Source organism: Procambarus clarkii, chromosome 38 (assembly GCF_040958095.1).
Source record: "Procambarus clarkii isolate CNS0578487 chromosome 38, FALCON_Pclarkii_2.0, whole genome shotgun sequence".
NCBI classification, from domain to species: domain Eukaryota; kingdom Metazoa; phylum Arthropoda; class Malacostraca; order Decapoda; family Cambaridae; genus Procambarus; species Procambarus clarkii.
The window spans coordinates 9,721,151-9,733,962 of NC_091187.1; the positions used below are offsets into that span (position 1 = coordinate 9,721,151).

Consider the following 12,812-nt stretch of genomic DNA (forward strand, 5'->3'; position numbering starts at 1 on the left):
GACGGGAGATGTCTCCCATGAGGAGCTGATACTGGAGATCTGTGGAGGTGCGACTGCACCCTGCGTGACGGGAGATGTCTCCCGTGAGGAGCTGATACTGGAGATCTGTGGAAGCGCAACTGCACCCTGCGTGACGGGAGATGTCTCCCGGACCAAATGGTGACCAAATGGTGTGGTCGATAATGATTGATTGATTGATAAAGATTAAGCCACCCAAAAGGTGGCACGGGCATGAATAGCCCGTAAGTGGTGGCCCTTTTGAGCCATTACCAGTATCAATAGATGATACTGGAGATCTGTGGAGGTGCGACTGCACCCTGCGTGACGGGAGATGCCTCCCGTGGGTCGATATTGATTGATTGATTGATGAAGATTAAGCCACCCAAGAGGTGGCACGGGCATGAATAGCCCGTAAGTGGTGGCCCTTTCGAGCCATTACCAGTATCAAAAGATGATACTGGAGATCTGTGGAAGCACAACTGCACCCTGCGTGACGGGAGATGTCTCCCGGACCAAGTGGTGACCAAATGGTGGGGTCGATATTCATCAAATCGCTTACATATATGGTGATTACACCTTATCTCCCTCCAACAAGGAGTATTACCTGTAATTGGGGAAAGGATTGTAGCTTCTGTAATTAGTGCTAATTAGTTATGCTATTAAGATAATGAGATAATGGAGCGATTAAAAGATTAACTCCCTACACCAACAGGGGCAACCATTTTGGAAACGCCACACAAGGGTTGACCCGATTGATACATGGGTCAGATTCCATTATGGTTCAGAACACATTCACAATGGGAGAGCTGTTTCCTTCAAAAAGTATAATCGTGTGGCATTATGTTTAAAGAAACAATTCCAAGTATATTCTTTGATTCAAAAACATGAGAATAAATACAAGTGTTTATTTTAAATGACTAGATATAAACAAAATTAAGAGGTTGGAAAAATGATATGGTGAACCAGACAAAAACATTGGAACCCTCAGGCGGTCCATAGAATTACCCCAATCACCCAAATCAGGCCAAAACTACCCAAAACGTATTAGCATTACGTAAGTAATGAAGAAATATGGTATATTTACTTACTATAATGTTGGTGCTACACGTAGAACATGATCAAACCTATTTTTTTCTCTGAAATAATCTAATTTCATAACGAAATGAGACGTAAATATGTGAGAGGTGACGCCATAGGAAGTCGACGGTCCAAGCGACAATTGTGTGGAGCGACTTATCCAAGAAATATGGTCGCCAGGAGAGTGTTTGCTGCCATATCAGCCTCCTGTACACAGTGATCCAGTCCTTTTCGTTCATTGAACACCGAACCCTACACGCCCTCTGATATATTGCTTAATTAACAAATATTCACAAATAAAGATTATATTTGTATATGTTATCAGAAAGGCAGATATAAAATAGTTTTTGTGAATCCATCACAGAGATTATACCTTATTAGAGAGGAAAAATATTCATACTTTAAACAAGGCTTCATGGCCGACGCTCTCCTTACCGATATGGGAACTATGACCTTCCGAAGATCAATGTTAATTTAATCTAGATATTGTAATAAACGAAGTTTTCTATGTCATCATAAAGACATAAATATAAGCTGCATGTTAATACTTTGGCATAAATATAACTGAATTGAAAGTCCGGACACATGAATAGTCGCATTAGGTGAAAGGAAATGTACCCAACCATTTCCATTTACCCAACCAGTTTGTGCACCCTATACTCATCCTCTGTGCGGTAATTTATTGTGCATCCCATACTCATCTTGTTACCAGTAGTTTGTGCAACCCATACTCATCCTGTGACCCGTAATTTATTGTGCATCCCATACTCATCCTGTTACCGGTAGTTTGTGCAGCCCATACCCATCCTGTGACCTGTAATTTATTGTGCAACCCATACTTATCCTGTGACCTGTAGTTTATTGTGCAGCTAATACTCATTCTGTGAGTCATAGGACATTGCGCAACCCTTTCTCATCGTGTGAATCTTTGTTTACTTTGCTCTCTCATATTCATATTATCATAGCAATATGGAAGTTGTAGTGAAGGAGCTGGTGACTCTAGTGGGAGCCCTGAGGACAGAGTTGGACTCTCTGCGGGAGGAGGTGCGTCAGCTTAAAGAACAACGAGAAGTAACGAAGGAGGAGACCAGCAGTAAAGGGACCTCGTCTTGGAGAGTTGCGAAAGACAGGGGCCTTAAGAAGACTTTGATAAAGCCGCCTTCAAACGCCATAGCAACTTCAAATTCATTTGACGTTTTGGAGGACGAGTGCTGTGGAGAGACTGTGGATCGCGCAAAAGGGAAAGCAACGAAGAGAAAGGAAGCGCAGGCCCCTCAGAAAGTAAAGGAAGTACCTAAGCAAACATTAGTTGTGGGAGATTCCCAGATAAGGTATTTGGATAGAACGTTTTGTGCTAGAGATAGGGGGAACAGGTTAAGGGTTTGCTATCCCGGAGCTGGCATTGGTGATATTATAAACAACATGAATGATATTATGGCTGGTAATGGGAACAATCCCATTATTTGCATTAGCGTGGGAGGAAATGATGTTGGTCGAGTCAGGAGTGAGGAACTGATTCAGAGGTATAAAACAGCCATAGAGTTAGTTAGGAGCAAGGGAGGAATCCCGATCATATGTGGCATTCTTCCAAGAAAGGGAGTGGGAAATGAATGGATATCGAGGGCACTTGGTGTCAATTGCCGGCTGGAAAGATATTGCAAATCAAATGCAATATCTTTCATAGACAACTGGGAACACTTCTATGGTAGAAATGAAATGTATGCTCGTGATGGGGTGCATCTATCGAGAGCTGGGGTTGTTGCTGTTGCGAACTCGCTAGAAGAAGTGGTTAGAGGTGTTTGTTTGGGTTTAAACTGTTAGTAGATAGAGGTATGGGAATTGATTTGGAGGAAGGAGGTAATAAAAGTATGTGTTTGTGGGAGAAAGGAATTGGCAAAACGATCAGGGAAAGAGAAGGTCCGCAAAATAACAATTCACTTAGGGTATATTACACTAACAGTAGAAGTCTAAGAAATAAAATTAACGAATTAAATGCTCTTGTCTGCACAGAAAAAATAGATATTATTGCACTTACCGAAACGTGGATGAATGTAGAAAATAGAGAACTATTAGCTGAATATCAAATATATGGATTTGAACTATTTCACACAGATAGATATATTGGACGAGGAGGTGGAGTAGCCATGTGTGTTGGGGACAATTTGGGGTGTGGTCTCGGGGAGGGAATCAAAACAGAGCCGCGCACGGAGGCTGTTTGGATTGAGTTGGACGAGGAAGCTAATAATATTATGGTGGGAGTGGTATGTGGGCCACCAGATTTGGACAGGGTGGGGGCGGAGCATCTGTGGGGTGAAATGTCTGGAGCGTCTGGATCTAGCAGTGTTTGTGTCATGGGTGACTTTAATTTTGGCGGAATGGGCTGGTTGGACAAAGCAGGGAATAGTGAAGCGGAGGATTTTCTAGAATTGGTTGACGATTGCTTTCTTGCGCAGCACATTAAGGAACCAACGCGGGAAGGTGGTATTTTAGATTTAGTGTTGACTAACAGGGAAGCGCAGGTTGGTGACATCGAAATGGGGAGTGGGCTGGGGAGCGGTGGTCACGGGGAAATCAGATTTGGCGTGGGGTGGAGTGGACCGGTGGGAGAGGGTTCTGTTGGAGTGCCGGATTTTCGAGGAGCTGGTTTTGATAGCCTAAGAGGTTTTTTGGGTCAAATTGATTGGAAGGGCTTGGGTGTGGGGTGTGGGCCGGTCTTGGAGCGAGACATGGACCCAGCGATGGGTGACTTGGATGGGGATTTCAATGTGGATTCAATATATAACTTGTTTGGGGGTGTTCTAGGCAAAGCACAGGAACGTGGTGTGCCATGCAAATTGAATGGATCGTGTACTGGTGACCCAGGGTGGATGGCGGGGAGTTTGAGGAGCCTTATGGGTGGAGGGGGAGCTTGGTACAGAGGGATTGGGGGTGGGGAGGTCACTTTGGAACAGGGATTCGTGCGGCTGGTTAGAGATGTTAGAAGAGAGATGGGGAAGGCGGGAGGAGGCTGTGAGGTTCGCATGGCGGGGCAAGCAAAGACAAATCCTAAGGGGTTTTTTCAGTTGTATCGTGCTGGGACTGGGGAAAGGATGGGTCCATTGGGGGCTGAGACAGGTCAAATAACAGATGGTGGTGGGGAGATGAGTGGTATTTTTGGTAAATGTTTTGTGTCTGTATTTGCTGGAGAGGAACTTGGCAGTGTGCCTTCGGCCGAACGGGTCTGTGTGGGTGGGGACGGGGACGGGTTGACGAGTTTATCAGTTGCCGGGGAGGATGTTCTTAAACAGATGGTGAAGCTCGGGCCAGGCAGGTCCCCGGGGCCGGATGAAGTGTTTGCTGGGGTGCTTGGGGAGTGCAGGGAGGGGCTTTGTGACCCACTGTCAACCATATTTAGTGAATCGGTGGAGTCAGGCAGAGTGCCGGAGTTTTGGAAGGTTGCTAATGTGATACCAGTTTTTGGGAGGGGAGATAGATCGCTTGCGTCTGGCTGTCGACCGGTTGGCCTGGCGTCTGTTGTGGGAAGGTTGCTCGAGTCTATAATGGCAAATGGGGTTCGTCTTCATCTTGGGGAACATGGATTGATAATTGAGTCGCGGCATGGTTTTGTGAGTGGCCGTTCGTGTTTAACAAGTTTGTTGTCTTTTTGTTCTAGCGTTGTTGAGGCGGTTGATGGTGGTGGGGATTGCGATGTTGTGTGCCTTGACTTTGGCAGGGCTTTTGATGCAGTGCCACGTGGGGGACTGGTTGGGGGGGTAGAGTCTCATGGTATTGGGGGTGCTATATTGGGCTGGATTGGGGCGTGGCTGTACCAAGGGAGACAGAGAGTTGGTATAGATGGAGTCGGGTCGGAGTGGGAGGGTGTTGTGGGTGGAGTGCCTCGGGGCTCTGTCCTGGGACCTCTGTTGTTTATAATATATATAAATGATTTAGATTCAGGTTTGAGTAGCAACATTTGCAAATTTGCCGATGATACGAAAATCGGTAGGGAAATTAATTCGGAGGAGGACTCACTATCACTTCAAGTTGATCTAGATAGGGTTTTGAAATGGTCAAAGGATTGCAGATGCAGTTTAATGCTGATAAATGTAAAGTTCTGAGGTTAGGTAATGATGATAGAGTTACAAGATACGAGCTAGATGGTGTTGTGATTGCGAAGTCGGATTGCGAAAGGGATCTGGGAGTTATGATTAGTAAGAATTTAAAACAAAAGGATCAATGCATAAATGTTCGTAATAAGGCAAATCGGACACTTGGATTTATTAATCGCAGCGTTAGTAACAAGACACCTGGTGTGGTTCTCAAGCTATATCTTGCTCTAGTTAGGCCCCATTTAGATTATGCAGTTCAGTTTTGGTCGCCATATTATAGAATGGATATAAATTCACTTGAACGTGTCCAGCGTAGGATGACTAAGTTAATTCCCCAAATTAGAAATCTTTCATATGAAGAAAGATTAACAAAGCTTAAGTTGCATTCACTGGAAAGGCGAAGAGTTAGGGGTGACATGATAGAGGTTTACAAGTGGATGAATGGACATAACCGGGGGGATATTAATAGGGTATTAAAAGTATCAACACAGGACAGAACACGAAACAATGGATATAAATTGGATAAGTTTAGATTTAGGAAAGACTTGGGTAAATACTGGTTCAGTAACAGGGTTGTTGATTTGTGGAACCAATTGCCGCGTAACATTGTGGAGGTGGGGTCCCTCGATTGTTTCAAGCACGGGTTGGACAAGTATATGAGTGGGATTGGGTGGTTATAGAATAGGAGCTGCCTCGTATGGGCCAATAGGCCTTCTGCAGTTACCTTTGTTCTTATGTTCTTATGTTCTTCTTATCCTCTGCGCGATAGTTTCTTGTGCAACCCATACCCATGATGTGAGTGGTAGTTTATTGTGTACCCTATATTCATCCTGTGAGTATAGGGTTCACAATTCTTGTTTGGATTCTTGTAATGTTATTTGTCTATTTGTAGTCACAGTATTTGTGCGCCCCTTGAGGGACTTGAATTAGAGGGGGGTTGAAATAGCCTAAGCTACTCTATCCCTTTGAGATTTATTTATTGCTTATCTCAATAAACATACTTGAACTTGAACTTGGGTACACAATGAGTTCATTTGTACTCCATACTCATCATCAAGAAGTGTATTTTACCAGCATTGTAATATAAATTAAGAATAAAAGCTTAACTGGATTACAGACCCATAATCAAAATAAGAGTCATCACTAATTATCATGACAAATTCTCTAGGCTACACTTCCGCCTTCGACAAGCTGCCGCCGGATGTGGGTATAGTTTATTGTACACCCCCGCACCCCCAGTCCTGGAAGGGCGGGCATTGGGATGTGGACATGTGTACCATTATTCCCCCACCCCCCCCCCCCCCCACACACACACACTCGATCCTCTCCTGTTAATAATAATACTAATAATAATAAAAATTAAAAATAATAACGTTAATAAATATTATAATTAAAACACTTACTGTAATACCCTAGTGCTTGAATGAAGGTGAAGGAAAGACCCAATAAATGTGTAAGTGTATTAAAAACCAAATTTTCGTTGGGTGAGCTGGCAGGTGAGCACCACTTGCCAGCTCACCCAGTAATGAACATCACCTGCACACTGCACCGAACCACTTGCCAGCAGGTGCAGAAGTACGATGGAGAGAGCAAAGTATACCATATTTCAAGTATAATATTAAAGATATATTTAGGATTTAATGTTTTCGTATAAAGTTTCAATAATACCTTTATTTGATTTTTTTGTATTATTTTCTACCACAGACGTGGCCACACATTAACAATGCTAACCATCATATATACATTTTCTTCAGTCCGCCATGGACTCTAACCCTTTCCACTACCGCCCACAAGATGGGTATATGGTGCATAATATAAGAACTAAACTAACTCCATTGATAGGGTTAGAGATTTGTTAAACATATAGTTCAGGGATTTATTGAACAATCAACCACATAAGGTGATTGTAGTGTTTTTAAAATGCTAGGCTAAGCTACATACGTAAATACATAAATACACAGATTTACGTATGCCCTACATAAAGTGTTCGATGTGTCTTTTACATAGTGTCATTAACGTGCATTTACAAAGGTGAAATTGAATTCTGAACACATACATACACATATATTTGTCTCTTTTACTCTGACAAGGTGAGATAACTGATAGAGAAACTAGTGTGCAATTAAGCACTTAATCACTGAAGGTGATTAAGGTGCTTTCACAAGCTCAGGTTATAGAGTTACATCACATACATTCATTGTATAATTGATACGTTACATCGTCAATCTAGGGTACAAGTTCAATATATCATCAAGTGTTCCAGTACTCAAATAGTAATTACACAGTTTAGCATAGCGCTTCATTCATGTATGTAAGAGAGAAGATTGTTCAAATATATTACATGCACATCCGGTACATCGTCCACCTTCTTCTACAGAACCGTCGGTATAGCACTGATACACATCGTTACCCATACTCTGAGTACTTTCAGTGATGCTTCACAGTGTTAACTGTTTTAATAATGTAGAGTGTACATTATCTTTCTTGGGTGCATTTACAAAATCAACTGCTAGATCCAAGTTATCCCATGGAGTAATTGGTTGATTAATCGTTAATTGAATTGGGTACATATTTAATATTTTGATGGAGTTGGCTACCTTGTAGAACCAAAATGCATTCACGCCGAAAACTGTGCTAATAGACAAAATTATGGTAGAGATATGGGTCTATAATTATCTGAGTGTGCTTTGGGGATGGGAACAATGACACTGTCCAATCATCAGGTAATACTCCTTCACTTAAACTCATTCTGTACAACACTAGAAGTGGATTACCTAGTACTTGTGAGACTAATCTCAGTAAACTGTAAGTAATACCGTCCTCTTCAGGAGCAGTTGACTTATTTGATTGTGCTACACAGCCTTCCCGGCTTGGTGCCTTCTTTGGTAATTACTTATCAAAGGCAGCTCCATACGAGGAGCTGCCTCGTATGGGCCAATAAGTCTTTTGCAGTTACCTTCATTCTTATGTTCTTACTTACATTTACTGATCTTTATCATCATCATCATCATTTACAGAAAGAAATTAACATAAAAAGTAGTCATTTTAATACACAAAACAGAAGTAGATATTATGTAAATTATGATGCAGGATAGGATCACTATTAAGAACTTAATTATAAACCACAATATGTTTTATATCGTCAGAAATTCTGATACATACCATATATTTTCAAATATTTACAATTAAAGTATTTATTTAGGAAATAAGTATTTTAGTTACCCTAGTTAGCTCTGAGAACACACATTGTTGCAGCAAGAATTTATTCCCACTAATCTGAGCGATGCTAATGACCCATTGGACTTGTTATGAACAACAATCAACTACAGCACCATCTATATCAGAAGATATTCAAAATATTCTTGATGTCATTCAAATTGTCAATACGAGAACAGAATACATAAGAGTTAGTTTAGTGATGTCAAAGGAATCATATTGACTGACCGAGCCCCATTGTAAATATCCGTGGCTTCCTGACCATAAAGGTACCGCCGCGGATAAGGGTAAGGAGGGTACCGTCGAGGGTAAGACACCGGATGTACCCCATATACAAGCCACACTAGCTATTAGTTCATATAAGCTGACAACTTACCCAAATAAACATTACTTCCTAATTATATATATATACATATATATATATATATATATATATATATATATATATATATATATATATATATATATATATATAGGCAGAAGAAGCCGCTACCAGCCAGCTCACCCCTCCCGAAGCCAATCAAAGGAGAGGCACATGCAGTGGTTGTGGGAACATCGTCAGCATCAACTCTGTCTCCAGAGTCATACGCCAGCATGGTGACTGTCCTGGGTCAGGGAGGCCTCCCGTGGGAGGAGGCAGCACTCAGGAGCCTGTTGCACCAGTACAAATCGCAACAGATTACGTTGCAACAGACGACCTGCTAGAGGCAATTAAAGCAACGTCAACCAGGACACTCACCCACATCCCAAAGGCCTCTCGCCCTTTTGCTGCAGGGAAATACACGGACCTCATCGCAAAAGTCAACAGAGGGTCAAATAACCTTGTTGCACCTGATACCATCAAAGCCTGGCACAATCTGTTACTTTTTGGCAATGCATGCTTAGGTGTACCAGACAGAGGAGGCAAGACACTGGCCTCATCCATCAATAAAGCAATTAGGGATTTTCCGAGGGCTGACAACCTAGTCCGCCTCCCCAAACACACCAAACACCGCCGAGGCAGACCAAGTACGACAATCAGCGACAACAGAAAATTAGGTACCCAAGTCAGCAAGAAAATTGAAGAGGGCAATACAGTCGGGGCACTCAGGTTAATCACAAGTGAGGACAAAATTTTGCCCAGGGATGAAACCACAGCCCAAGCACTGAGAGAAAAACACCCCGTCAGGGCCGTAGGTGGACCTCCCCCACAGGTCAGGCTCGCCCCTAATCAGGAACCTCTCGTCCTCCGGGAGTCAGAGGTTTATAAAGCTATCGTTTCATTTCCCCCGGGCTCCTCAGGAGGCTACACAGGGGTAAGACCTCAACATGTGAAGGAAATGGTGAACCCTGTTCTTGGCCCAGCTGCAGAAGCGCTCCTGACAGAAATCACAACGTTTGTCAACAACTGCCTCGCCGGGTTAATCCCTGATGAAATCAAACCATTCTTCTTTGGTGCATCTCTATGTGCCCTCAAAAAGAAGGGGGGAGGAATCAGACCCATTGCCGTTGGTAATACCCTTCGCCGCCTAGTTGCAAGGGCTGCTGTCAGAAGTATCCGAACGGAAGCAGCCACCATGCTGCAACCCAACCAGCTGGGGTTTGGAGTCCCCCAAGGCTGTGAAGCAGCGGCTCATGCTGCACGAGCCTACATTAGCTCTCTTACTGAAGACCAGGCAGTAGTAAAATTAGATTTTAAAAACGCTTTCAACTCGGTCAAAAGGGAAGCAATCCTCACTGCAGTCCAGGAACATTGCCCAAGCATTCTCCCGTTTGTGTCAGCAGGCTACAGCAAAGACTCAACCCTCCTGTTTGGCAAACATGAAGTCACCTCAGCAGAGGGAATTCAACAGGGTGACCCACTTGCACCGTTCCTCTTTTGCATAGCGGTTCGAGAAATTACAACCAGACTGTCCAGCGAGCTCAACATCTGGTTCCTGGATGATGGCACTCTGGCAGGCACACAAGATTCCCTGCTAGAAGACTTACAGCTGGTGAAGACACGGGGGGAGTCCATGGGTCTCGTTCTTAGCCCCTCCAAGTGCGAAATTATTGCATCTAGTGAAGTAATCATTAGAGCAGTGAAATCAGTTCTTCCAGAAGCCTCAGTCGTTAAACCTACCGACAGCACACTACTCGGAGCACCTCTGGGCCACAATGCCATTGCTGCAGTCCTTGACGAAAAGTTTAGAGACCTAAAGAGGATGGAAGAGAGAATTGGGGACTTGGACTCCCACGATGCCCTCTACCTTCTCACAAAGTGCCTTACCCTGCCCAGGCTAACATACTTCTTAAGGTGTGCACCAACTTTTGGCAACCCACTTCTAAATCAATATGATGAGCTCCTCAGGTCAATATTCAGGAAGGCGCTCAACCTAGATTTAGATGACAGTCAGTGGGACCAAGCAACACTACCAGTGAGATTTGGAGGGATAGGCATACGAAAGGCAACTGAGGTAGCACTTCCAGCATTCTTGTCCTCATGTACAGCAGCCAACGAATTGGTAGGGCAGATCCTACCAGAGCGTATGAGAGAGACAGCGGGAACTCATGATCAAACGTTCATCGAAGCAGCCAGACAATGGGACACCATTGCACACCCTCAACCCCGACCACAAGTCCCAAAAGACCACAAGCAGGCCCACTGGGATGGCCCCATAATGGAAAAGACTGTCACAGCAATGATTGACAACGCTGATGCTGAAAACAAAGCCCGCCTCCTAGCGGTAACAGCACCCCACGCCGGGGATTTTTTATTTGCTGTGCCCAATGCAGCCCTGGGAACTCGCCTCAGTCATGACGCTCTCCGCATTGGAGTTGCCCTTCGCCTTGCCGCCCCCATCCTCACCGAACATAGGTGCATCTGCGGAACTGCGATGGCAGACCAATATGGTCGTCATGGTCTGGTATGTCGTAAATCACAGGGTAAAATTGCAAGACATGAAGAAGTCAACGACATCATCAAGAGGAGCCTCGCCACAGCCCGCTGCCCGGCACAAAGAGAACCACACTTATCCAGACCTAACGACCCTCAGAAGCGCCCTGATGGGGTCACCTTGCTACCTTGGAAGGATGGTAAGCAAGTGGTATGGGACTACACATGCGCTGCCACACTGGCCAGTACCTACCTCCACTACAGCACACGTGAAAGCGGTGGTGCTGCTTCTTTCAGGGAATCGCAGAAAATTATTAAATACAGAGGTCTAGCACACTGCTACAGCTTTGTTCCGATCGGCTCGGAGACCCTCGGTTCGTGGGGAAAATGTGCATTGAAGTTCCTGAAGGAATTGGGGGACAAATTGATCAGCGCTACAAAAGACCAGAGAGCAAAAAGTTTCTTGTTCCAGCGCCTCAGTGTTGCGATTCAGAGGGGAAATGCCTGTTGCGTCTTGGGCACTAGTCCAACTTCAGAGGAATTCGAAGAAGTGTTTGACTTGCAACAATGATCGAACCCGTCTGTGACATTCATCAATGTTTCCCATTGTTGTGTTCTTCAAGAGATCCATAACCTTTAAGCACCTTTTTGCATTATTATTTTTGTATCAACCCATGTATATCTTGTAACCATCAAATGCATAATAAAGCACAAAAAATATTCAAGGAAGGGGGTGGTAGGAGAAAAGCACACAGAAACTGTATTGGAGGGGATCTAAACATTCCCTCTAATGCGTTATGCGTGGTTTCCTCCGAGGCTATGGGTCCCCCTTCTTCCAGCTAGAGGTGGTACTCCCTTCCTTTTGTATATATATATATATATATATATATATATATATATATATATATTATGTAAATTATGATGCAGGATAGGATCACTATTAAGAACTTAATTATAAACCACAATATGTTTATATATATATATCCTACTCACACTCATCCTAGCACAGTAATTTATTGTGCAACCCATACCCATCCTGTTACCAATAGTTTGTGCAACCCATGCTCATCCTGTTACCTTTAGTTTATTGTGAAACCCATACTCATCCTATGAATGGTAATTTATTATGCACCTCATACTCATCCTGTGAGTCATAGGACATTGTGGAACCCTTTCTCATCGTGTGAATCTTTGTTTACTTTGCTTTCCATACTCTGCTCTCCGATAGTTTCTTGTGCAACCCATACCCATGATGTGAGTGGTAGTTTATTGTGTACCCTATACTCATCCTGTGAGTATAGGGTACACAATGAGTTCATTTGTACTCCATACTCATCAAGAAGTGTATTTTACCAGCATTGTAATATAAATTAAGAATAAAGGCATAATCTTATTATGTACCCATAATAAAAATAAGAGCCATCACACTATAATTTTCATGACAAACGGCCTAGACTCCACTTCCGCCTTCGACAAGCTGCTGCCGGAGGTGGGTATAGTTTATTGTACACTCCCGCACCCCCAGTCCTGGGAAGAGGGGCATTCGAATGTGGACATATGAACCATTACCCCCAACC

General features: G+C 43.6%; 1 protein-coding gene across 1 annotated transcript; it reads left to right on the top strand.

The window, feature by feature from the left end:
* The first annotated feature begins 3,221 nt into the window (after positions 1 to 3,221).
* On the top strand, positions 3,222 to 8,477 carry LOC138372167 (uncharacterized). Its single transcript, XM_069337478.1, has 2 exons — positions 3,222 to 4,682; positions 8,421 to 8,477. The coding sequence occupies exons 1-2, from the start codon at positions 3,222 to 3,224 to the stop codon at positions 8,475 to 8,477; spliced, it is 1,518 nt and encodes a 505-aa protein (XP_069193579.1).
* Positions 8,478 to 12,812: the final 4,335 nt, after the last annotated feature.